We start from the raw sequence: 27,290 nt of genomic DNA on the forward strand, positions 1-27,290 counted from the left end.
CCCGCGGTGTCCCCATGCTCACACCCCGTATCCCTGTGTCCCCATCCTCACGGTGTCCCCATCTCCTATCCCTGCGATATCCCCATCCCTGAAATGTCACCCTCCCTACAGTGTCCCCATCTCCCACCCCGTGACCTCATCAGCGTGTCCCTCATCCCCGCAATATCCAATGTCCCCATCTCCTATCCCCGTGTCTATTTCCCCATGCCCCCATCCTTGTGGCTCCCCCTAACCCCCTGTCCCCATCACCACGATGTCAGTGTCCCTATCATCCTACGTCCCCATCATCCCTACAGTGTCCCCATCTCCTGTCCCCATGACCTCATCAGTGTGTCTTCATCTCCCATTCCCGTGCCCCCATCCCTGCGATGTCACCATCCCTGCAGTGTCCCCTGCTCCCCTCCCAGGATATCCCCATTCCCATGTCCTCATCCCCACAGTGTCCTCATCTCCCACCCTGTGTCCCCATCCCCTTGGTGTTCCCAGCCCATGTCCCCATCCCTGCAGGTGGGTGTCCCAGCAGCTCTCATTTTGTCCCCCCATCTGATGCTCTTCCCGAAGTGTTTCCCTTTAATTGATGTTATTTCTCTTCTTTTTTTCCTGTCCATGAGCAGACAGGTGGGAGCAGAGATGCCATCAAAGCAGAAGCCAATGCGGTACGGCCACACCGAGGGACACACCGATGTCTGCTTCGATGACACCGGCAGGTAACAGAGCCAAGAGAGGCCTGGGCTTGTTCCTGTCTCATGCTTTCCCAGCAGTTTGGTGTTAGGAAAAAATTCCTCTCTAAAAGAGTGGTCAGCCATTGGCACAGCTGTCCAGGGCAGTGGTGGAGTGCCCATCCCTGGGGGGATTGAAAAGCTGTGTGGATGTGGCACTTGGGGACACGGATTGGTGACCTTGGCAGTGCTGGAGGAGTGGTTGGACTGGATGATCTTAGAGGGCTTTTTCAATCTGAATGATTCTGTAAGTTTCTATATCAGCCACTGCTGTGTGAGACACTGGGATGGATTTATGGCCTGGCATGGTTCAAGAAATCCTTTGGGTTTTGCCTGTGGTGACAACTGGTTGTGTGACATATTTAGGTGCTCTGATTTTAGAAGTGATTGATTTCTAACTTAAATATAAGCATATATATATATATATCCCCATGTGTATATATATATAGTAAGTATTATATATTTTAAAACTCTATGTGCACATTTTATGAGAGCGACTTCATAGATTTTAGCAGAAATCAGTGTAGTGTGGGAGTAAATACGTTTATGTATGCACTAAGAAATTAAAAATATAGTTGAAGGAAAGCAATATTGGGATTGCTATATTTTCATCTCTTCCTTGTGGTAGTTCTTGAATGTATAAATAAAAACTATATATTTAGTATTAAAATACAAACTATATATTTAGTAATACCTTTTTATAGACTAAAAAGTAAACTAAAAAAAACCCCAAGCCCTCTCAAAACAAACTCAGGATAGCCACCTTATATACTGGTTATGGTTAAAGTACATATTATTTTATTCCTTTCTTAAGTTCATTATCATTGCAAAGACAGTTCATAAGAGATGGTCTGGTAACAATCCCTTGAAACCACAAAAAGCCTTGTTTGGCATTCCAACCAAATGCTTCAAAAAGGATGCAGATTCCTGAATGTTAACAAATCCTGTGTCTTTCCACAGCTGCATTGTGACTTGTGGCAGTGATGGAGATGTTAGGATTTGGGAAAACCTGGATGATGATGATCCAAAGTCCATTAATGTGGGAGAAAAGGCCTACTCATGTGCTCTAAAGGTAGGGTTGTTAACACAGCTGCTCACAGTTGTGGATCTTCCTCCAGATTCTGGATGTGCCAGCTCAGGGATGCTGCCTCTGTGGGTAACCATAAACAGGAATTACCTCTGACAATTCATTCTACCCCATACACAGTTGTAGAGGAATTATAACTTACATTAAACTTCTGTAATGCTTTTTCCCCCTCCTCTTCCTTCACATTCAGTTATATTAATTTCTGACTTTGATCTCCTTTCTGAGAAACAAACCCAGCAGATTAAGCTAATTATTCAGTGAACTTTTTAAGCTGTTTCAGTGTTTTCTCACCATGTGAGTTGCAAGAATTTTCCCAGCATAGGATGTGATCATCAAGTATTAGGAAGAAAGCCAAGAGGTTGTTTTATGTGGGCCTGTGTTAAAGTCCAAGGAATTATAATCTGTATTAATCAAAACTTGCTTTCACAAAGTGAGTAATGGTTTGGTAACACTTTTTTTTTAATAATTGGTTGATGTTTTGCTCTCAAAATTGTTGTTTGGCCTAAAGATGCCTCTGACCCCTGAGAAGATTTATATAATAGAAAATAATTATTTTTACTATGCATGTTCATGTATTTAGCTTGAGAATTGTCACATTTTTTCCTTCATGTCCAATTTTTTTATATTGCATTAATCATAGTGGGTCTAAAATGTTGTCGTTGTGGCAATTTTAGAAGAGAAAACTTCTAGAAGTATACATCAGTTCTACAAATATTGTGTATTTAACCTGGCAGTGATAAAGAGAAAATTTAAGATAATTTTTCAACTACTTGTGATTTTGTAGAGGAGTATGACAGAGGAAGTAAATGAGTATTAACATATTTGTATTGCATTATAAGAATTATAATGTGAAGTCTTATTCAGAATTACTGCCTTAATGGAGTCCTCTTTCTTATGTCCTTTTTAACATACCTCATATACCTGTAAAATCTATTTTCATCACTGATTTTTAGGGTATTTTGCTGTAGATTTCCATCACATTAATTGTTGTTTCACAGACCAAGTGAGGTGACTTGAATGGGTTCTCTTAGCAAATAAGTGGCAGAGCCAGAAATTGCTAAATCTGTTAAAGAATAGATGAGGAAAAATCCTGGAAAAAATTGAAAAAGGTGCTTTTCTTTGAGGGATCTTTTATTTTTAAGCAGTGGGAGACTTAAATGTCAGGCAATCCTTTTTCAAAAATTACCCATCATTAATGAAATGCAATGAGGGACTGTTTTGAGATGTTGTAATCTAGGTAATAAATCTAATCTTTTTTTTTTTTTTTTTTGGTTATTCACTACTGACTCCTGTTTCCTTTACCTTCAGGATTTTTTACTATAATTTTATATACCTTAACATAAAACCCCAACCACAATACTGCCCCCCGCCAAAAAAAAAAGACACACAATAAAAAAGAAAATATGGAATTTCTTTACATTTATTTTAGAGTTTTACTGCTGTGTACAACTGAGGAATAGTATTGTCACTCAAATAGGTATTATTTTCCAAGAATGGGATAATAATTTTATTTTGCAGTTTTTAAAATCTGGGTTAAACATCTGCCTTCTGTTTTCTGCAAAGAACTGAGCTATAGCTGATGAACTTCTCATCTTTCCCTGGTGGAATTTAACTGAGAATTCCAGTCCAAGGGTGCCCTCTCCTGATGCTGCAGCAGATCTAAATATCATGCAAGTTAGTTTGGTTAAAGTGTTAAATTATTAAAGTTACTATGATTGTCTATATTTTTGGGTGAAAAAAAATCTAAGTTAAAGAGTATTTCCTGTACTACTTTTACTATCAGACCTTTTTGAAATGGATAAATGAATGAATGAATAAATGAATGAAATTAATAAATAAATGAATAATTGGACAAAATATTTGGGACATCAGAGTGGGATTTTTGTCTCTGTGGCATAAATATGTTTTAAGTGACAGATTTTGTGTCTGATTTTGTTGTCAGAATGGAAGGCTGATCACTGCAGTCTCCAACAACACTGTCCAGATCCACACATTTCCTGAGGGAGCTCCAGATGGGATCCTCACTCGTTTCACCATGCCTGCCAACCACGTCACCTTTAGTCCTGATGGCACCAAAGTTGCTGCTGGCTCCAGGTAATGTGTGAGCAAAAGCTCTGCTGCCCTTCAGAATCTGGAAATTTCCTCACAGGCTGGTTGTTACCAACGAGGTCATGAACCCACAAACCTCTGAGGGCTGGAAAATGCCTTCAAGGGGGTGGAGGGGAAGAAAGGAATGAAGAGGAGTTTAGGAAACAATGCTCTGGGAGATACTTGATCCACCAAGTAGTTTTATATGGGAGTCTGGTGTTGTGAAATAATTTCTTTTCTTTAGGAGCCTTGAGTGTTTTCAGCTCAAGTGTTCACCTTTCTGGGTGTCCCCTCTCAGGGGTGGTTTTGTCACTGGGAGCTGGGGATGATGTCCCCACTGCTCAGGATCATGGGGCTGCAGATGAATGTGCACATCTAAAAGTTAGATTGGCTCTGATTTGTGTGAGAGCTTTGAGTCATTCTCTGGCATAAGCATCACTGATCTGCCAAATGATAACAGATGACACTTTCAAGACTTGCCTGAGGGGAATTTAATATGTAGTTGAGTTATTTTCTTAGGGCAGCATGTGTGCTTTTGCAGAATATTCTCTAGTGCTTTAACAGAGGAAGCAAAATAGCCAACAGGCAATGGGTTTTTTGAGGGTTTTTTGTGTATTTAAGGCTCAGGTGATTCTTAATTGGATTTGGTGAATTCTTTGGGCAGTCATAGCTAATTCAAACTGCCTGCTTGCCTCTCTTCTGGAATTTTGCTCCACAGGGGAGATGGCAGGGATCTGCTTCCTGACTCCTCTAAGTGTGAATTGAACCAGAAAAGCATTTTGGATGAACGTGCTGGACTGTGAACTCTGGCAGCAGCTCCAGCAGAACTGGGAGGCTGGGCAGTAACCAGTGTAATCTCCAAATCTGACAGGGATCATGGCTTTGGGCCCTCTGCCAGTGCTTGTTTCTGAGAGAACAGCTCTGCCCCAGGATCCAGCTTTGATTAGAGAGATTAGGCAGACAGCAAACTCTTTGCTGTTTCTAAAACTTTTATAACCCCCCAGAACTCCTGCAGCCTGGCTGGGGCTCCCATGTTTTCAGGAAAAAGAGCTCACAAGACTGTCAGGCCACCCCTCAGTGAGGTCTCTGTGTCATACTAAAGGAGAATGGTGAAAGCCATGAAGTGTGTGAGTGCAGCTGAGAAGAATTGCTTTTATTTGTCCCAGATTTCTCCATTTTTACATGAAATCCTCAAACTTCAGTTGTATATAAATTTAACGTCCAACTGGCTGCCAAAGTTCTCATGAACTACATGAAAAAGGTTAAAAGTAATGGTTAACCCTATAGAATTAGATCCTAAAATGAAATTTCTGAGGGTATTGCAATGAAGTTTCAGAGGGAGTGGTACTGGTTTATCACAGTTTATCACAGGAGCTCTTTGTTTTAGGAGTTAGGATTGATATTGTGAGTTAAACTGCAGCATTGGCTGCAATTTTGGAAGAAGGAATTGTTAAAATTCCCTTTTTAGATCTCATACACTAAATAGTCTTAAAAATCCTGTTTAAAAATCACACAAAATAAACTACTTGCACCATCTTATTTTTAAAAGCCTCTTGGCCAAATAATTATATTAATGAATATTGGTCCCACTCAGTAGATAGTTCGTATTAAATCGTCAGCTCTCTGATATCTGAGCAGAGATTTTTATTAGATCATGTAGAATATTATATTGAAGAGATATATGGTCTGTGTGGGCATAATATCTTTTTCAAAAAACAACCATATTTTATGGATTTTGACATGAGCAAAAATAATTTTCTGCTAAAACCAGTCTGGCCTGAGTTCTGTTGTAACAATCCTCAAGATTCTCATTTTCCATTACATCATATATTGTTGAGAGCTGTAGTTTCCCCAAAAGATGTTTAATGCCTATTTTTATTGCCATAAAACCATAGTTTGTCATTGTTAATAGCAATGTTAACAATTTTATGTCATTGTTATCTGCAGTGACTTTATGATCAAAGTTGTGGAGGTGACTGATAGCAGCAAGCAGAAAACATTTCGAGGACACGATGCTCCTGTGTTAAGCCTTTCTTTTGACCCCAAGAATGTTTACCTGGTAAAAATAAACTTTTCTTATTTGCTTTCTGCTTTGAATCTCAATTTTCCTTGGGGGGAGAAAAAAATTAGATATTTTTTACCAAAAAATCCAACCAGTGGCTGGGCAGATGAGACAATTTCATTTCATCTGACCTTGCTGGTGGTGGAGTCTGTCACAACTTGTTGCCTCCCAGGAGAACTCAGTCTTTGCTTTACTAATCAGTTACTGTCTGTGTTCTTCTGCAATCTAATTTAGAGGAGGAAAGGTGCCTCACTAAAGATATGTAATATTAATTTTGAGCCTCTTTTGCAAATAAATAGCTCACTTGCAGTATGAGGGTTTGTAATTACAGCAGTTTGGAGCTGAGTACAGCTCCAAGATGACAGCATTGGAAATTTTTAAATCTTAAAGTGGTTTAAACAGGCAGATTTTCTTAAAACTGCCTGTGTATCCTGTGTGTGTGGCATTGGTTGTAGGGATTTTTCAATTCTGCAGCATTAATTTCTCCATGTCTTTAATTATTAATTTGTTTACTCCATTCTCTCACCGAGGCCTCGGCGAGCTGTGACGGTTCTGTCAGAGTCTGGAGCATTGCAGATCAGGTAAAGGCTGCCCTTTCCACTTGAAATCTTTCCTAAGCAATCCAGGGTTTCACAGACAGCAAGAAGAGCTGGACTGAAATAACCCTCCTGGAGTAGGATTTTCCTTTTGGGGATGAAATCTAGCTACACTTCACAGAATACTTCTCTCTGCTTCTGGGAGAAATTCCAAAACCTGATTATGAAATGTTGCCTGGGTAGCTGTGTTTTGTTCTTCCTGCCTGTGAAATCCCTGATTCCTTCTGTTCATCTCTCCTAATTGGCCAACACTGTAAGTGCCAAGGACAAAATGAGGATAGCAACTGACATCAGAGTCCTCATTTCAGAATTTCAGCACTGAGGAATTTTGATTATAATAAACAATTTATTAACTGTAGTAAACACATTTAGCCTCTGCTCTTAGAACTCTAAGGAACTTGAGAGTTTCAGGTGAAGGCTTTAATAAGGCAGTTCTGCATATGGGTATGGAGTCAGTTTTGCTAAATACCACTGACTGGAATAAGAATCCCTGTGGAATTATTCCTGTAAGTGCAGTTGAAAATATCCCCCCCACACTTGTGGCTTGCTCCTTTTTTATGACACAAGCATAGTTGTGTGAAATCTCACGTTCCAGACTGACAGTGGCTGCCTTCTGGGGAAATTACATTGAGAATGTTCCAGGGTTGGGCAGTTTGATGCATTAATCTGTGCTGGGATTTGAGATTACAGCCATTCATTCTTGCTACAGCTGGGACCATATTCAGGCTGTGCTGTGTCACCTTGCTGCAGTTGATCTGGGTTTGACAAATGCATTTTGGCCAGATTTCTCTATAACCTAATAATAGATGGGCTCATTTGTTCTGTACTTGGTTAAAAATACATGTACTGTGATCTTATTTCTGTTACAAGTAGTTTTATTGTCATTAAAATAGTTTCAGGGCTACATTGACAAATTATTTTTAAGGCAGTATGTACTACTGTATTTTTATGAAAGAGATTATTTCAGTTCAGATATATTTCTTCCTTTTGTTTTTTTTTTTTTTTTTTCCCCACCCAAATCCTTTAAGAATTTGTCCTAACCAGCAGATTTTTGCTGAGCTAAAAAGCTTATTTTTAAAAATTTTGTTTTCAGACATGCACGACAAGCTGGCTGCTGCTGCAGAAATGTAATGATGTGATAAATGCTAAATCAATCTGCAGGCTTGCCTGGCAACCTGGCACTGGCAAGGTAAGTGACATTCTTTTATCACATCTTAATCCTTCTTTTGCCTCTGGTAGAATTCAGTCTGGGCAAGCCCAAATTGCACCTCCTGAGAGTAAGGAGAATATTTGGGGTGAAGTTCCCTTTTAGGAAACATAAAAAGCTGGAAATGGCTCCTTGTTTAAGCTCCAGACTGAGTTTGGCAGGAGTTCAGCTGTCAGCCCTAACCAGCATTGAACAGTCTTGCTGTGCTTGAATGGGAAGGAACATTGTACACGAGGGAAGTAATCAAATTGTGCACAACAGAGCATCAAAGCAGTCCTGTCCTCCTCTGCTTGGAGTCAATTTTGCTCTAGTCAGTAAATATTTCCTCAGTAAGTTGCTCCTTTCCTTTCACCTGAAAATCAAAGTTGCAGCCAGGTGGGGTTGGTGTCTTCTCCCAGGTCACAAACATCAGGACAAGACGAAATGGTCTCAGTTTGCATCAGGGCAGGTTTAGGTTGGATATTAGGGAAAATTTCCTCACCAAAAGGGTTGTCAGACATGGCACAGCTGCCCAGGGCATTGGTGGAGTCCCCATCCCTGGAGGGGTTTAAAAGCTGTGTGGATGTGGCACTTGGGGACATGGGTTAGTGGTGAAGATGACACTGTCAGGTTAATGGTTTGACTTGATTACCTTAGAGGGCTTTTCCAACCCAAGTGATTCCATGATTCTTCAAAATCCATGGCTGCTATGACAGTGTTATGTTGCAATTTTCCATGGAAGAGTGAATGTCACCCTCAGTACAAATTGTTTCAATATCCATATTGCATAAAACCAAATACTTGGCATTTTTTAATTCTTCACACACACATGTATTCAAAATGTAAGCAGTTGTCTTGCTTCTCTTACAAAGCAAATTGTTGGAATCCTAACAAAAACAGATTCTAAAGAAATAACCAGCCAGTAAAATCAATGTAGTTTTATGGAAAGGGAAATGAGCTGGTTCAGGAATCAGCTATTCAAATCAGATTTATCAAGAAATTGTAACCTGATCAAAAGGAGTTTGGGGAGGGAGGGTAAAGAATCACCTAAGCCTTGTGCTCAGGGCATTGAAAACTATGTGTGTGTGTGTGTGTGTGTGTGTGATGTTTTGATAAATAAGAACCCATAACCTTATGGTGCAGTTTTCTGCCAGAAGGAAATTAAGATTACAGTAAAAACAGGCATGTTTTGCTCTGTTGCCTGTGGAAAGCATTAAAGAACCTTGTAATTTAAATTACTTCAGCTTGCTCTCTCAGTTGGCATGGTTGGGATGTTAGAGAGCTGTTAAATCCTGAGGCAGTCACATCTGTGAGGCTCCTGAATGAGGGAAATGTGCTGCTTGAGTGTTCTGTTAGACAGGTAACTTGTTCTAAATGGAGTAATATTTTTCCTTTGAGCAGCTGCTGGCAGTTCCTGTAGATAAAGTTGTTGAACTGTTCAGAAGAGAGACCTGGGACAGTCAATTTGATCTGTCAGATGCCTCCATCACACAGGTAGGTGCAGAAACCTACTGCTTGTTAAATACTCTGCAATTTAAATGTTATTCTGCAAGAAATTCTGCACAGTACCTCTCCCTTCCCTGGCCCCCTTCTCTTGGTAATTATTGTTCACATTTTCTGTTTAATTTCTGCTTTCTGTTGGAAAACAGGGCAGAGATGCTGAGTGGTGTCAAACACCTCCATGTGATTCCCCTCCTTCATTTTTAGTAACCCACCAGGTCTCTGAAGTCTCCTGGTGACTCACCCACTGCAGCTGAAGAACATCTGTTTCCACAAATTGCTCTAAATACAGAGCTTTTTAGAGAAAATGTCAGGAGTATTATTTCTGTATGGAGCAGAGATGTCACTTGCTCACTTTCTATTTTATTGAGCTGAAATTTAGTAGACCTGACTGTGCCACCTTCTTTCTTTTGGCCTCACTGTGTACTTGGGAATTTTTGGGTTGAAGATAATCACCTCCTAGTGTTATTAAGATGCAGAACACACAGCCTTGGATTTTAATTTGTGGGACTGCATGAAGTTCAAAATAAATAAAGCAATGTTTAGTGCTGAGTTTGCAAAATACTCTGCTTTTTTCTGCATGTCTAGAATTGGGTTTTGTTTGGCCTCATGGCACTGTTTAATGACAGAAGATGCATATTCTGAAACAAAAATATGTATGCTATCTTAAAGAGTGATTTTTTAAAGCAACCATTTTTATAATAATTTTTAAAGAAAAAGAGTTGCTTAACCCCATCCCGCATACAGGAGGCTGAATATACTCTGCTAAAGATGATTATTAATATTTTTATTCCAGAATATCTGTCTGTTTTAAGCTCCAGAATAGGAATGCTGTACATGCATTGGTTACTTTTTATTATAATTTGTTTTATTTTTTCCTTAGCCCTTGAATGTTGTGGTCTGGTCTCCTTGTGGGCAGTTCCTGGCAGCTGGAAGTGTGGATGGGAATTTAGTGGTGTGGAATGTGGAAACCCAGCAGTGCATAGAGAGGTATTCAGTGTTGTTCCATAAATCCCCAAATTCTTCTCTTTTTCTCAGAATAGAATTTTATGGTCTTTTCTGTGCAACTTTTTTTGTTCAAATGTAGAAGTCTGCCTCCTGAAAAACTCTCAGATTTTCAGGGTTTTCTGCTTTAACCTGTCAGGCACCTTAGGGAAGGGACTTGAGTGTGGATTTTGTTCAAATCCCAGAATCTTTCATTCTGTGTATATCTGTTATTATTTTTGAAACTGATGATTGATTAAAGGATAGCTTTGATGGAAACAAATTTTCCTCTCATCCCAGGCCCCAGTAACAAGTTTTCCAGAGGGAAAGGGAAACACAGCTCAGTCAGTCAGCCATCCTCACCTGTAGGCCAAAAAGGATAGACTGGCAAATGCAATTTGCTTAATTAAAGCTCTTAAAGAACCCTAAATACCCCCCCAATTAAAATCAAAGGTGTTATTAAATGAGGTAGAGAAGAAGAGACTTATCTGAATATTCTGTGTAAGAAACATGATTATAACTGCAATCCCTATGTTAAGAATTATTGACAGATTATGTAAATAATTAATGGGATGATTTTTGTAAGCATAAAGGGTGGAAAAGATAGAGGATTAATTTATCAGTTTATTCAAGAGAAACAAATAATATTGTTTCTATAACTGGGTGGTTCTGGAATAAATGAGTGCTGAGGAGTTCTTTTGTCTTCTAAATGTGTATCAGGAAGCTGTTGTTTTAAGAATATGATTCTGATTGATTTTTAAACCTTAAATTATTTTATTCATAGAAAAGGAAGACTTGCTCTATTTTTATAGCAACTGTTTACTCTGAAGTTGGCCTATTAATGATCTTATTATGTGTAATATCACTTTCTTGTACTAAATAAAAATTACCTCTTTTTGCAATAACTCTTGGAGGGGAAGGTTCTGCCCTGAGGAGCTTACTAAAATCCATTATTTCCATATTCTTTTTAGGATGAAGCATGAGAAAAAATACTCAATTTGTGGACTGGCATGGCACCCTAAATATAAGCAAATTGCTTACACAGACAATGAAGGAAATCTGGGGCTGTTGGAAAATATTGGTGATGTAGAGAAGCCAAATGACAAGGTGCTCAGTGCCAATTACTTCTTGAATTAATATCATTATTTAGGTTATGTGGAACACTTTGTTTTGTGCTTTACAAGTTCCCTCTTGTGTGTTAATTTATTTCTTGAGTTGCATTCCAAAGGAAGTTCTGTGCTGATGGCTGATCTGCTTGTAGGTTGCCAGTGCAGTGGCCAAAGACTACAATGATCTGTTTGATGGAGATGATGATGATTATTTAAATGGGGATGTGATTGAGCCACCTTCTTCCCCAAAAACTGGAGATCATGAGGATGATGCTGATGACCTTATGCAGCCCCCAGGCCATGTGAGACGGGCAGTAATTGATGATGATGATGATAACTCACTAGGTACACAATGAACTGATTTTCCAGAGCTCTTTTACTGGGATGATCTTTTAGCATCCTCCACTCAGATATATTCTGCTTTGTTTTTCCAGAGAAATCTTGACTGTTTTAAATTTTTTTAACCTATATTCTGTCATAATACTGTGTGTGAGATTTTTTTTTTTTTTTTTTTTTTTTTTTTTTTTTTTTTTACTTCTAGATATTGGGTTGATAAAAGCTAGTTCCAGTCTTCTTGAGAAGGAGGATGATGGTGATGATCAGCCTGGTGGCTTTTCAGCTTTGCCACCATCATCTGCACGGCAGCCTTTTTATGATGGGCCAATGCCAACCGCCAGGCAAAAGCCCTTCCAGTCTGGCTCCACTCCTGTGCATCTGATGCATCGATTCATGGTAAATCTGTGTGATTATTTAGATTTAGATGCTGGTTATTTAGATTTAAAATGCTAATTTTGTATTTAATATTGTCCATTTCGTGTCACTTTTTAATCTAGTCGAATATTTTTTAATACTTTACAGTGTGAAGCTAAATAATGGAAAGTAGCTTTGTTTTCATGCAAGGACTCCATAATGTTTTTGTTTACATTTCAGTTGCTTTAAAAATAAATACTTTACTTTGAGATAAAATCAAGCTATGCAGTTTGTACCTGTGCTACTCAATTCTAGCAAATTGAGTAGCACGGGGAAAAAATTAGTTTTAAGTCAGAACTGTGGATAATTTTGTGCTGTTAAGACTTGTATGTTAATCATTCACTATTTCTTTCTATCTGCAAGTTCTTTACACTTAATTTGGTAAGGAGAAAGATGGCTGTGCAGTGAGAGTGAAACTACTTTCTGCCTAATTCAGCCGTTTTAGGAACCACAAGTCCTGATTTCACAGGTCTCCAATCTTTCTCCAGCCTGCCACCCACTCTGGTTCCAGATAAAATAATTACAACAGGCTGGATTAGGGCAGTAGATCTGCTGGATTTAGGGCATTTGATTTGATGGGGTTTTTTGGCTGTGTGTGGTTCCTTCTGCCAGGTGTGGAATTCGGTCGGAATCATTCGCTGCTACAACGACGAGCAGGACAACGCCATAGACATCGAGTTCCACGACACCTCTGTGCACCATGCCACTCACCTGCCCAACTCCCTGGGCCACACCATGGCTGACCTCTCCACTGAAGCCATCCTGCTGGCCTGTGAGAGCACAGAGGAGCTTGCAAGGTAAGTCATGGCCTTGCTTTGCACAACCCATAATAGGGAGCTGCTTTTAACTTGTTTCAAGTATTTCGGCTTTTGGTATCGGCTTATATAAATTCTGAGCTTTTTGGGTTTTGAGCGTGCTTTTTATTTATGGGTGTCTTGGTTTGAAAAGACAGGTGTCTACTGAGGAAGACAGGAGCCTTCCTTGAAATGGAAAATGCAAACCCCCTCCCTCTGAATTATTATAATTTTGAAATTAGGCGAAGATAGGAATAACAGTTCTTTACTAGGATAACTAAAAATTCAAATGCAATATTACAAACAAACAAGCAAAAAACCAAAAAACAAACAAAAAATACACTGATAGAGTCAGAGCAGTCCCCGCCCCCTGTGTGTCAGGAAGGTGTCCCAGCCCCATGCCATGGGGGCTCAGCCCTCCTGCAGTGCCAGCTGTGGCTCTGCTGCAGCAGGGATCCTGCACAAGGGGGGAGTTTTCCTCTGCAGCTCCAGGGCTGCTGCAGATGGGCCTGGGCTCCCTCTGGCCATGCAGGGCAGCAGAAAGCTGCTCCTCTGGCAATGCAGGGGGCAAAGGCTGCTGGGGTGTCCCAAACCTCAGATTAGATCCAGGTAGGAATGCTTGGCTCCTCCCCTGGGCGGAGCATCTCCCCATGGGATGCTGGCATTGGATCAGCCCTGCAGGGACACTCAGTGGCCATGGACAGCAGAGATCTCCTGGAGGGAGGGTTGGCTGTGGCAGAGATAAAGAAAAAACTGCCCCATGAACAGAGATAACTGCCCCACCTCTGACGGATGGGAATTGAACACACACCCAGCTAAACCTGAGACAATGGGACCACTCTCAATGGAATTTTAGCTTCCACCTACTGGAGACTTCAAGAGTATTGAAAAATGTAAATTGTTTCTTAAGATTTTCTTCTTAATTCCTTTTCCAAATGTATGTATACTGGAAAGTACACAGTGCAGGCTCAAAGGAAATGAACAACAATTTTTCAGTCTGCTCAGACCAAAGATCAATCATAAGGGTTCAGCTATTTCTTTTCACACTGTTGCTAAGGAGATGTTTGGAGATACCCATAAGAATTTCAAGTGTGAAGAAGACTAGTTTATGAAAACCACAGAAAGATTTAAGCAGCTGGGCCAGCTAAACTCTGTTCTTGCATTTAAGAACAATTTCAACAGTATTTTATTGTTGGTTTCTGTGGAAATATCTTGAAGAAAGATCTTTCTTATTATTTTCACACATAGAGCCTTGTGGTAAGTTGAAAAGCATCCTTTAAAAGTATTAATTGTTATATTTTGGTTGTCTGATTTTGAAAGTGACAGTGTTTTCAGTGTCAGTGTTTTCCTCAGTGGAAATGGGTAACCTCTCAAAAGGCACCGTGTCTGTGGATTGGTCATAGGCAGTTTTCAATTATTAAGAACTGAAGTTTCTAATATTTTTTCCCTTTGAAAAATAGCATTACTGACTTCTAATGAGGGCTGACATTCAGGGTGCCAAGGAGGACATTTAGCTGCTTCCATCTAAAAAAATCTCTCAGGCCTTTCAACTCTTTCTGCTTCAGGCTTTAGAGACTTTAAATCTACAGTGCTGGTCAAGCTGCCTCTTCAGTTTTTGAGTAACAAGAGCAACACCTTTGCAAATGGCCACTTGAAATTTGTAGTGCCACCTGTAGTTCCATCAGAGATCTCTGACAAAAATTTATTTTACTGGTGTATTTTCAGATATTGTATTTACTTCATGTTGAGATGTTTGTTGGTTCTTTGTCTCTGCCTTAGCAAGCTGCACTGCATCCATTTTGGCTCCTGGGATGCCAACAAGGAGTGGACAGTGGATATGCCAAAGGATGAAGAGATTGAGGCCATCTGTCTGGGTCAGGGCTGGGCTGCCTGTGCCACCAGTGCCCTCCTGGTCCGTGTGTTCACAGTTGGAGGAGTCCAAAAGGAGATTTTCACTCTCCCAGGCCCAGTGGTGTCCATGGCAGGACATGGAGAGCAGCTGATGCTTGTTTATCACAGAGGTAATTTCTCCCTTTTGTCGTTTTTTGAACTGGGATTGTTTTCAATCCTCACCTCTCACAGCTTCACACACTGGTTAATTTGTTTGTAATCACCAGAGTGTTTTCTTCTTCTTTTCTTCATGGTGTTTGTCCTTTTCCTCTTCTTTTGTCCTTTTACAAGCACATCCATCACACCCACAGACCTGTGACTTCTGACAGCAGAGCCTGTGTTTGATATTGGGATGCTGGGATTAAACTGTGGGGAAGGGGAGAATTTTGCAACAATGAAATTAATAAATTAAATTTGGATTTCAGATGTACCAGAAGGAATTACTACAGGAAGTTAAGGAAGTTGTTGTTATGCACATCTTGTGTGTCCAAAATATCAAATACTTCTGTGTCTGACAGTGATATCCACGGGCAACACTGCATTAGAATTAATTTTTGATTCAAAACTAATTTAGCCAATTCTTCTGTTTTCTAACACAATAATTGAACAACTTCCTCCTAGGTACTGGGTTTGATGGGGACCAGTGCCTTGGGGTACAACTGATGGAGCTAGGAATGAAGAAAAGACAGATTTTGCATGGAGACCCTCTTTCTCTGACAAGGAAATCCTATTTGGTGTGGGTTGGATTCTCTGCAGAAGGTATGAACACCTGCATGAGAGAGATACTGACACTGCTGGGGGCATTGCAGGAAAGCTGGAGAGGGACTTTGGACTAGACAAGGAGGAATGGATTCCAACTGCCTGAGGGATTTTGGGAAGGAATTCTTCCCTGGGAGGGTGGTGAAACCCTGGCACAGCTGTGGCTGCCCCTGGATCCCTGGAAGTTTCCAAGGCCAGGTTGGACAGGGCTTGGAGCAGCCTGGGATGGTGGAGGGTGTCTCTGCCCAAGGCAGAGGGTGGAACAAGATGGTTTTTAACATCCCTTCCAACCCAAACCATCCTGCTATTTTATGGAGAAGTTTGGCTAATTAATAACCTTTCAATAATGCAGGTCTTAGGAATTGGACTTTTTCTTCCAATCTCCTCAACAAAAAAATTCTATTTTTATATTCTTTCAATATATTTATCAGAAGTCTTTAATATTTTCCCATTCAAATATTATCAGAACTTGTTCTCCTGATTGCTTTTCCTGCTCAGCCAAAAGAAATAAACTGTTAATACACCATAAGAGCACCCCAACCCCTTAAAGTTGGTAGCTTGGTAGGACCTTTTATAATAAACATAAAAAATAATTGTATAATAGCTGATTTCCTTTGGGAATCTGCCCAAGCAGTATAAATAAATTCGATTTCTCCATAAAATGTTTAAATTTGGAGCGTGTCAGTTGGCCCGCAGTGGTGCTGGCTGACAGAAGGTGGCGCATCTCTCCAAGGAAACCGCCTTTGCCAAACGGATTTCTGCTGCTTTTGGGAGAGAGGATATCTATCTGAAATGTGTAAACCATCATTTCCCAGCTGTACCCACCACTCCAAACCTGGCTGGGCTGTAATTTGCTGCCTGTCAGAGGAAATTCTCTCATTTGTCCCAAACAGGAACCCCTTGTTACGTGGATTCCGAGGGAATCGTGCGGATGCTGAACCGAGGGCTTGGCAACACCTGGGTTCCAGTGTGCAACACCAGAGAGCATTGCAAAGGGAAATATGATCATTACTGGGTCGTTGGCATCCATGAAAATCCCCAGCAGCTCAGGTTAGATAATTCATGCTTTGTTTGTCTTGGTTTTCAATCCTAGAGAACCTTTTTCAATCCCTTTTTACAAAACTGCAAACTTCAGCTGGTGCTGGAACAGGTGCCTGGTAAATATTCACAGCAAATGGTAACTCCCCAAATGGAATTCTGCATGGAGGATTCTTTATAAACTGGCTTTGAGTAACTCATTAGAGTTTTGTAATTTGTGACTGATTAATTGGCTCACAGGTGTGTGTGCACTTTATTGACACATTCATAAAACTGCATTTTGCTAGAGAAACTGTCTGAAGTTATGGTGGCTGTTAGACATCTACTTCTCCTTTTGATGGTTTTGGTTGTTTTGTTCTTTTTTTTCCCCAAGTTTTTGGGGTTCTTGGTATCTTTTTCCCCCTCTTTGTTTTCCCCTTTTTTGACTTTGAAAAGAATCCAATCCTATAAATCATCTACATCATCAGACATAGATAAATCAGAGCAGTCTGTTGTTACATTAATATTTAAACTGTGGCCTTGAGGAGCCATTTTGGATGTAAAATTGCTCAAATATTCAGCTGAAAGGTAACCATTTCTTTATAAAATATTATACTGGTGTGTCTAAATAACTGTTTCTCTTTAGTGTGACATGTGTGCTGGACATTTTGTTGCTAAGCTTTGTTTGTAGCAGTTTTTATTCAGTGGTCTGTGTCCTTTTCCTACCAGGGCAGAATCCATCAGCTCACATATTTTACTGAAATTTAGACTCTCTTACTTTACTATATACAGACAATTTTAGAGTTTGGTGGGAGACTGAATTTTAATAAAACTTATGTGGCATTCTTCATAATACAATGCTTTTTTGGAATAAGGGAAATAATTTGATATTAAAATGTCACTTTCCTGCCTGTTTCTCCCTCCAAATCATTATGTTTGCCACCAAAAATGTGCAGGTCACATCACATTGATAAGATGATCAACTGTGAGTCTCTCATGCTGAGTTTTTCCTTCTATTCCAAGAAAGAGGGTGCTGCTCTCTGAATTGTTAAGAACATTTTACTCAAAGCCAGCAGCATAATGAAGATAAGGAGGGGGAGTGTTGTTGTAGAAACACCACATGCCTTAATTAAGAGATAGCCAGAACACTGATGCTTCCTGTTCTTTTTTTTTTCAAGTCTCTGGAACAGCAGCTTAGAAACCCAGATGTTTTTGTCAATGCTGCATTGGTGCTGCAGGAAACACAGCTCTTCCCCAGTCAATGGTTTGCTTAAGTGATTGTTACCAGAAATTACTCCTTTAAATATAATAAAGCAATAAGTCTGTCCCTTCAGTTGCTCAGTGGTTTCTGATTTTAATATATTGCATTTACTCTTTGTAGCAGCTGTTAAATCAAACATTCTGTGAGATCAAGATCAGAGTGTGTTATGTGCCACATTTGGAGTTTAAGGTGTGAACAAGAGCAGCGTGTGCCTGGCTGGTTTTGAACACTTTTCTTGCTTGTCATGTAAAGATTACCCTTTTTCATGCAATCTTACACATTGCTGTATTTAAACCAGTCATTTAATTGCTACTTTCCAAAGTACAAATCCTCTTGAAGTTGCTTGCTGCTTGGGAGACCTGGTTTGGATGTGGAACCTGTGGTGAGTGTGGCTGTGTTTTGTTTCTGTGCCCAGGTGTATCCCCTGTAAAGGAGCTCGCTTCCCTCCCACCCTGCCACGACCTGCTGTAGCAATCCTGCCTTTCAAACTCCCTTATTGTCAAGTGGAAACAGAGAAGGGACAGATGGAGGTATGGAATGGTGGGGAGTCCACAGCTGGGAGCTCAGGTGTCCCTGGAGTGGGGGTGATACAAGAGGAGCAGTGCAAACCCTGAGTAACACACGTGGCCAAGGGGTTATTTGGGTTCAGTGTTCTCTGGTTTGGTTCACAACTGTTCCTAGAAGAGCACAAAATGAAACTGGCAGAGCTGATGCAATGTTGCATTTATACATGATCTGTTTCTGACCACTGAAGTCTTTCTCACTCTTGGTTTTTTAGTGGGTTGTGATACCAGATTTGGGGATCCCAGTCAAGATGCCCTTGATTATGTCTGGGTTTTACTATTTTAATTATAACAAAATTTCTGAAAGATGTACTAAGTATACAAATTCATAATCACTGAAAACACAGGTCTTCTGGCTTGGCTTATTTAGAGGCTGGTTGGAGCAAGATGTGCTTGTAGACCACTTCTAGAAAAATAAGTGATTTTATCCTTCATTTTTTGTTGGTTTAAGGATTTCAAACTTGTGATGCACAAAAGAGAAATGAACATAAAATTCTAACCTCAGCCTTTGAAGAGTTGAATGCTATTTAAAATTTATTCTCTTTGATAGAAGTGTAGATAAAAATTTTCAATAGTAAACACTCTGACATTTTTAATGAATTCTCCTTCATTTGGTTGAGTGTTTTGTTCTTTATCTGATAGTTTGCCATTCCTCCCTCTACCCAAAATAATGGGATGAAAATGCCAGAAACTGTTGATTTGGCTTGAGGGAATCTGTGTGGGTAAAGAAAAGTTATTCTAATACATCTGATGAAAACATACTGCTTTTGAATCAGTTTATAATTATTTTGAACAAGGCTAGCCTGGTCTAATAGCCATACTTGCATTATAGATTTTATTTGTGTCTCTCAGGTAAACTCATAAGTTTACTGACTTATTCTGGAACACTTCCAGCTTGCTGTAGGACAGCAGATAAAATAATTTGTTCTAGAATTGTCTATCCTGATAGTACATTGGTGAACATGTAGCTTTAATTCTGTTGCAAGCCTGTAATATAAATGGAATTCAAAATACATGGCAACTGTTTGGATCAGTTTGTGTAAGTGTGGTTGTTCTCCATCTTTTCCTTGGTAGCATTGACTTGAAGGAGAATTCTCTGCCCCTCACCTTCATTATCAGAGGAAAGGAATGTTTCAGAATAAGTGGATAAAATCCATTGTAAATTATTAGGCATTATGTTATGGGATGTTTTTCCCCTCTGAATTCCAACATTCATCCTTCTCCCTTTATTTCAGGAGCAGTACTGGCGTTCTGTTTTGTTTCATGGCTACGTGGATTACTTGTCAAAAAATGGATATGAATTTGATGAAAATGCTAAAAATCAGGCAGTGAAAGAACAGCAGGAACTTCTAATGAAGCTGTTTGCTGTAAGTACAAATACATATAGGAAGAATCCCTAAGATTTATTCCTGAGACTGGAGGTGCTAAGGGCCAGGTTGGACAGGGCTTGGAGCAACCTGGTGTGGAAGGTATCCCTGCTCATGGCAGGGGGGTGGAATGAGATGAGATTTAAGCTCCCTTTCAACCCAAACCATTTTATGATTCTATAATTTATTTGTAGATGGCATCTGATGTAAATGCTGACGTGATTCTTCTTCTTAGGAGTCTGGCTGGTGATTGGCAACCAGCTGGTTCAGACTGATAAATGGTGGGCTGCAGTGTGAAGGGTGGGGGAAGAAAGAAATAACAAAGCTTTTTCTTTGATCTGTAACTCATGATTATTGGTGTCTTGTCTTTATTCATTCACTCCACCAAGACCATGATGTGCTACTCGTGGAGTCTTGAGGGAGTGTGGGATTGAGGTGTGTGACTCCCCGGGCTCCCTCTCTTGCAGCTCTCCTGTAAGCTGGAGCGCGAGTCGCGCTGCGTGGAGCTGGCTGGGCTCATGACCCACAGCGTGCTCAACCTGGCCATCAAATACGCCTCCCGCTCCCGCAGGCTCAACCTGGCCCAGCTCCTCAGTGAGGTGGCTGTGGAAAAAGCCTCAGAGCTGGCAGCAGCACAGCAGGAGGAGGAGGAGGAGGAGGAAGAGGATTTCCGAAAGCGCTCGAGCGCTGGGTAAGGCGAATTTCCGTGGCTGAAAACTGGGATGGTTTTGCTGCTCTGTTAAGGTTTTGATGCATTTCTGTAGCCCACAGTTTGCAGGGTATTTGTGGGCTAAGTCCCTGAACTTTCTGTGGCCCACAGTTTGCAGGGTATTTGTGGGTGAAGTGACAGCTCGAGTTGCTCTGCTTGGAAATGATACTTGTGGAATGACACATCCTTGCTGGTGTTTTGTTTGTTCATTAGTCCCGGGAAATGGGACAGCACAAAGGGAAATATCTGCACTCCTCGCTTCCTGTGTGCTGTGTCCAGCAGCCTGAGAGCCAAAGCAGGCTCAGTGCTAAGTTGCTCTGACTGGAATTTTCTCTTCCCACATTTCCCTACCTTTGATTAACTCCCACCTATTTTTTTTCCCCTCTTTGTCTCAATCTCTCGATCTCGATTCATTCCATACCTGTTTTAAAATCCTATCTTTCTCCACCCATCCCTTTTTTTCAATATCCCATCTCAGTTAATTTTATTTAGTCTTATTCCCTCCTAACTAATCCCAACTCTTCAAACCTATGGAACATATTACAGGTTGGCTTTGCATTTTTTTCCTCTTTGTGCTATCAATCTTTCCTCTCCTACCTGCATGTGCTTTGTATAATGTGATGAGGCAAAAGGTGTGTGTTTGTGTCTTGGTGTTTTTTTTTTTAATTGTTATGGGGTTACTTTTAAACATATTTAAATTCATAATAATAACAACAACATATATTTATATTCATTTATGTAATATTGTTGAAAGCAATGTCTTCCTATAGCAATTTTGTATATGAAATATGAGACTTATTTAAGCAAAAGGAAGTGATAAGTCCCTGAACTTATCTGTAGCCTTTCCCTTATTCTTCTGTGTTAAACTGCACAGTCAAAACTAATTTCTAAATATTCTGGCTTGTTCTGGATCCTGTGTGGAAGCTTTAATCACATGTCTGCAACTTCAACCACTCTGAGGGCTCAAATCCATCACAATCATTATGTTGTTCTTAGTGCCAGAATAATCTAATACTGATTGTTTTGGTTGAAAGAAATGGGCCTTTTGTTTATATTATACAGATTTTGGTAATTGGCAAATTTTAGGAGGAAAATGCAAGAATTATACATCCTACTATATTGGGAATTTAGAGAATAATTGGATTAAATGTTCAAACTTGATGCCTTCAGTATGAAATTATATATCCATTATATATATAATATATATATACACATACACATATATATGTATATATGTATATATTATATATATAATGGATATATAATAAAATACATATATACAGTATATATTAATATACTGTGTGTATATTCATGGATGCAGAAAAAGTAATTGATAATACTGGAGGTATATGTGTTTACATGGAGATTAGAGAAGCTCTTTAATATTTGCATTTATATTTGTTGCAAAGTGTTCTGGCAGTAAAGTTATGGAGTGGTCAATGAATCTTTAATCATCACAGTTTAATCAAGGTATAATGCACGTAAATGCCAAATGTTATTGTCCTTATTGCCTAAATTAGGTAAGTGAGCTTGCTATCTGTTGTTCCAGTTTTCCTTCTGACTTGGTGACCATTTCCTTTGTGCTGAATTCCTTCCTTTAGTTCCAGCAGCTCTGCCACCAAGTGGGGGCAGCTGCCAGGCAGGAATGTTCAGCAGGACCAAGAAGTGGAAGATGAAGAAGAAACTGATGCCTGTGAGGAAGCAGAGGAAACCCCAGAAGTGCATAAAGAGAGTAAGAAAAATATATTCTCTGTATAGACTGGGAGTTATCCAGATAGCTTTTGCAGACTTAATAAGGAATTAAGTGGCTCCATGTTCCAGCCTGTGCCTGCAGTCACTGCAGAGAAACAAGTTCACTGTGTGTCATCTGCTGTGTCACAGCTGTGTGTGCTTTGTATCCATTAGAGGGGCCCTGGGGCATTTTTTCCTGTTGCTTGATTTTATTCCTAAAGGACTGGCTCACCCCCTAATCAGTTGCTTTGATTTCAGCTCCAGTCTTGCAGGAGGTAGATTGATATATGAGTAGTTTGAGCACACTTTAAGGAATAATCTTAAGGTTTAAGAAATAAATTTGCAGCTCTAAATCAAGGCAGAGGTGACAGATGGTTTTGTAAAACTGTTTGTACTGTCTGATAATTTTACTGTAATCATGGAATCACAGAATGGGTTGGAAGGGACCTTAAAGATCCTCCAGTTGCAGCCCTGCTGCCAGGGGCAGGGACACCTTCCTCTAGAACAAGTTGCTGAAGCCCCATCCTTCCTTACTTGTCAGCTTGGTTTGATTTTTTAAAAAAGAATTTATGCTACAGTATTTTATTGTATTTAAATATGTTCTCCTTTCCTTTTTCAGAAGAGCCAAATGGTTTCTCCAAAGGTGTCACTTCAGCAGAGGTGAATACTCCGAAGCCTGGTGAGTAAATAATTCATTCTAGGATAAAACCTTTGTCATTCTTCACAAATCTGCTCCTGTTTTTTATCCTTTATTCTCCCATTACTACTTAAATTTAGTGCATAACAGTGTTGTCAAATGGTAAATTCACAGAATCATGGGAGGGCTTAGATTGGAAGGGACCTTAAAACTTATTCCACCCCCCTGCCATGAGCAGGGACATCTTCCACAATCCCAGGCTGCTCCAAGCCCTGTCCAGCCTGCCCTGCTCACACAGATTGTTTTTAAGAGGTTCCCTATTCCTGTCCTCACTACCTAATGGTGTTCACAGCACTGTTCTGATTGCCTCAGCTGTGCCAAAAGCTGAATCAGTGCCAGCCTGGCTGTGCCATGAAGGCCTTCTTTGGAACAAGGGAGGAATGAGGACAGTGATCAATGGATTTGTTTCACTACCCACAGGCACATTTATTACTTGCAAAGCAGAGTGAGAAATCCTGAGCTAGAGCTGTGAGTGTGGGCAGGCAGGGGCAGAATGTGACCTCCTGCAACCTGCCAACCCTTGAGCAAGAATAATAGGAGTGGAAACGGATTTGGGAGTGGAGGAAGTGCTGGGTCTTCCTCTGGGTTTGTATTTTAAGCTGTTGGTCCTGTGTGGCATTTCTGATAACTAAGAATAGCTGAACACATACAGCATAACCTTCACAGGGTTATTAAAGTGTCTTTCTACTCCTCTAAAATGTGCACATTGCCTCAAAGATTTGGGAATATGTGTGAGTGCACACATTTTTACATTCTTTTTTCTCTCCTCTGAAACAGCTCTGGTTGCATCCAGCAGCAGAGGACGAGTGAATCCATTTAAGGTGAGAATTTTGCAGCTTCGATTGTGATGCTCTGAAAACCACAACAGATTCTGTCTGCAGTTTCCAATATAATAGATACCTTGGAGGGGAACATGACAGAAAATAAATAAAACACTTATTTTCTTTGTTTTGCTAGGTGTCATCCAGCAAAAAGGAGCCAGTGGTCCCCTCAGGAAATGTTTTGGACAATATGACCAAATACTCAAAGAAAACATCTTCATCTGGCAGTCGAGCTGCAGACAAGCAGAACCCTCCAGTTATAAAGCCTCTGACTCCCAAACCCAAGACCAAGCAGGTAATGTTTGTAGTCTTGCATCATTTCAGTGAGGAAAGAATAAAAAATGGAATTTTACCAGCTTTTATCAAGTATGAAACCCTGTGAGTAAAGCAGCTTAGATAGCAGAATTCATTAAAGCATAGTGCAAAGACTATGACAGCACATAAAACAGCAGGAAAAAAAATCAATTTTAGAAATTAGTTTCTGTAGTGAGCCTTGTCTTTTATTTGAAATAATGTAAACATCTCTGTGCTGAAATTGGATGGACTAGATACTCTATTAATGCAAGTGATTATTATGTCTTTAGGAAAGGCTTGGGGTTTGTTAGGCTACATGTTACATGTTGTCTGAGAATGAGGTGATTTTACTTTTTTCTTTCTTATTCTCCATTTCTGTAGGCTTCAGCTGCCTCCTTCTTCCAGCCCCGCACACCTGCATCTAATCCTGGGGAAAAAACAGTGGAAGAAAGAGAAGAAAAAGCAGGGAATGAGTCCCAGGAAGCCAAAGTCACTGCACAGGAAAACACTGAAAACAGAAGGTGAGAGACACTTTCATCTCAGTGCCATATTCCAGTTTTGATAGAAATGCAAGTCCAAACTCTGTTTTATTTCTGAAGATGTTGGACTTGCCAAAGAAATATAACATGAAGATTAAAGTTCAGCTCAAAAGTTGTCACCTTTGTGAACCCACTTGAAAAATGTGGGAGGGAATAATAAATGAGCAGTTCAAAATATAATTTTGGGGCTCTGAGCAACAATTTTTGCCTTGGTACTGCTTGTAATGACCTTTGATAAATGAAACCATGCTGCTGTGACAGTCCCAAGCATAGGAAATAGTGAAAATTTCAACAGCTCTAGAAAATCACAAACAAAATCACAAAGAAAATCTCAAAGCTAAGGGTCTTATGTGAAAAAGTAAAAACTTTATTTTGGTGGGATTTTTTTAAAAAGAAGGTCAACAAAATCTTCAGTCACCTGAGGAGCTCATCTCTTCCTAGCTAAGGCTCTCATCTGTCATGCTCCTGGGAAGCAGATGTATTTCCTAACAACCCCAGTCCTCATGAAACCTGCATTGTTCCAATCATGTTTCATTTAGGCTTCATTTAGCTGAGGAAGATGAAGGTAATTATTACTCATTTAGACTGGCATTCTTTCAGTTAACCTTTACAGATGATGTTCTACAACAAGTGGCAAGGAGAGCTGTGAGAAATGAATGAGCTCTATTTTTAGCTTGATGGGACCCTGTCAGAAAGGGAGAACCATTATGCTTTGTCATTCTAAAAATGTTAATCTCCATATATATATCACAGTTTTAATAAAAATCATTGTCTTGATCTTGCCTTGTCAGCATGTTCTGAGAGCATCCTGCATGGGAGAGAGGAGGCTGCTGCCCTGAGAGGTCTTCTGAGAGCAAAAATACCACTTAGGTGCTGCTCAGAGATGTTGTTTTGGGAGGATGTGGTTTTCCTATAATCTTCTTAACCAGACAGTTTTTGTGTGCTTGCTTTAGACCAAGGACAGGTTTCCAGATGTGGCTAGAGGAGAACAGAGCAAACATTTTGACAGATAATCCTGATCTGAATGAAGCAGAAGTAATAAAAGAAGGAATGAGTCGATTTAGAATGCTGACATCAGAGGAAAGGATGGTAAGAAAACATTCTCTAATTCTGTGGGTTTGATACTTTTTTTCTCTCCAGCGAATCCCTGGGTTATTTTCAGTTAGGACTTTTTTTCCAGAAATTCCTCTTTATGCATTTCAGTTTTGAATTGTGCCATGATCTATGACTTATAATTTATGAAAATATAAACTGAATTATAAGCAATATCAAAAAGCAGCTTTTCCAAAGTGAGGCTTGTGAGAGGAATGTAATCAATGAACAAATAACAAAAGGAATGAGTTCAAAGTCACATAGCCAGGCTTCATTCAGTGGGGATTCAATTTGTTCTCATTTAACTTGTTGAATCTTTTGGGTTTCTCATTTCTCCAGAAAGACAATTTAGAGCTTCAATTTCATATACAGTTTCAAAAGAAGTTCAGTTGTGAAGGAGAATGTTGTTAGAAAAAAGGAAAGTGAAGAAATAGTTCCTTACTTAATCCCTATTAGTTCATCACAGGAATTATTTCAGTACCTTAAAATCAGATTAACAATGTGTATAAAACAAAGTGGTGAGTTTTGGGACCTAATTTGGAGTTTTCTGTTTTTCTTCAAAGGTGTGGACTGAGAAAGCAAGAGGAGGAAGAGTCAATGACTCAGCAGAAGACAAAAAGAGGAAACGTCCCCCAGCTGAGGAGGATGAGGTGAAGAAGAGCCAGGAGCAGAAATCTGAGGACACAAATGTATCCAAAAAATCCAAGCCTTTAGATCCATCCACAAACAACAGATTGTCAGCTTTTGCCTTCAAGCAGAGCTGAATGAAGTGGTGCCTTCTCAGTGTCTGTGTTCTGAAAGAATTCATGGAAGAAATTCCTCTGTGTTGAGGAGTTGGCTGCCATGCTTGAAGAGCACTGGCAAAAAGAGTGCCTGGCTCCAAATAGTCTGTTAGAAAGTGGTTTATTATCAATTTTTGAGAGGAATATTGAATCCCCTCCCAGTCTTTGACAAGATCCTGCTCATGGGCCTGTTCCCTGGCAGCACACCCTGAGCAGAGCTGTGTGGCTGTGGTACACCCTGTGTGCCCTCATACCACTGATATTGGGTGCCAAATCACATTAATCCTTCTGGGGAGGGTAAACTATGTCCAAATTCTGCCCTGTGGTTTTAGAGAGGCAAAATAATGGCTTCCCTACCATCCCTACTGCCTTGAGAGCAAGACACTCCAGGAAATGGGTGTGAGGGGGAGAAAGCTGAACACCAGCAACATGTTCAGCTGCATCTTCAACACCTGTGGCATTGGCAGAGCCTGATATGGGCAGGGATAGAAAACCAGAGCAGAAACTGAGTTAGGAAGGTCAGGTGTGCAAAGCCAAACCATTCCACACTGTGCAAAGGTGCTTTCCCAATCCCTGCCTCAGCAGGATCCAGAAACTGCTCAGAACTTGTAATGTTTCTAACATTTGTGTCTGTAATGTTTGTCTCTTTAAATAAAATGGCTGTTTCTTAGTTTAAGGTGCTAGTCTTCTTTGCAGTTGTAATTAAAGTAAACAGATTTCTACCTGCCAGCCCTAAGGCAGTCAGTTGGTTTTACCCTGCTCTGGAGACAGAGCACTATGTCTGATAAATGTAGCAAATTCAAATTTGAAGCAAACTCAAATTTTGAAATGTTTTCTAAGATCAGTTAAAAGTTTTTAGCACAACAGCTGAGACTGAAGACAAATGAATTCTC

General features: G+C 40.0%; 1 protein-coding gene across 1 annotated transcript; it reads left to right on the forward strand.

Annotated features, from left to right (window-relative positions):
- The first annotated feature begins 624 nt into the window (after nucleotides 1-624).
- WDHD1 (WD repeat and HMG-box DNA binding protein 1) lies at nucleotides 625-27,073 on the forward strand. Its single transcript, XM_058807205.1, has 25 exons — nucleotides 625-707; nucleotides 1,680-1,791; nucleotides 3,749-3,900; nucleotides 5,842-5,953; nucleotides 6,487-6,537; nucleotides 7,646-7,741; nucleotides 9,140-9,232; nucleotides 10,122-10,228; nucleotides 11,194-11,329; nucleotides 11,484-11,676; nucleotides 11,873-12,063; nucleotides 12,694-12,878; nucleotides 14,655-14,896; nucleotides 15,387-15,524; nucleotides 16,418-16,574; nucleotides 18,218-18,332; nucleotides 19,601-19,732; nucleotides 20,200-20,423; nucleotides 22,043-22,173; nucleotides 22,792-22,851; nucleotides 23,647-23,690; nucleotides 23,827-23,985; nucleotides 24,366-24,505; nucleotides 25,477-25,612; nucleotides 26,179-27,073. The coding sequence occupies exons 1-25, from the start codon at nucleotides 631-633 to the stop codon at nucleotides 26,377-26,379; spliced, it is 3,384 nt and encodes a 1,127-aa protein (XP_058663188.1). The 5' UTR covers nucleotides 625-630; the 3' UTR covers nucleotides 26,380-27,073.
- Nucleotides 27,074-27,290: the final 217 nt, after the last annotated feature.

The sequence above is a fragment of the Ammospiza caudacuta genome, chromosome 6 (genome assembly GCF_027887145.1).
Source record: "Ammospiza caudacuta isolate bAmmCau1 chromosome 6, bAmmCau1.pri, whole genome shotgun sequence".
NCBI lineage: Eukaryota > Metazoa > Chordata > Aves > Passeriformes > Passerellidae > Ammospiza > Ammospiza caudacuta.

Bases quoted from the DNA above. Each gene is read 5' to 3' on its own strand.
- WDHD1 (XM_058807205.1), top strand. From the start codon at position 631: ATGCCATCAAAGCAGAAGCCAATGCGGTACGGCCACACCGAGGGACAC. The intron at 15,525-16,417 runs GTATGAACACCT...TGTCCCAAACAG, and splicing joins GGTTGGATTCTCTGCAGAAG to GAACCCCTTGTTACGTGGAT. The intron at 18,333-19,600 runs GTATGGAATGGT...CCTTTATTTCAG, and splicing joins CAGAGAAGGGACAGATGGAG to GAGCAGTACTGGCGTTCTGT.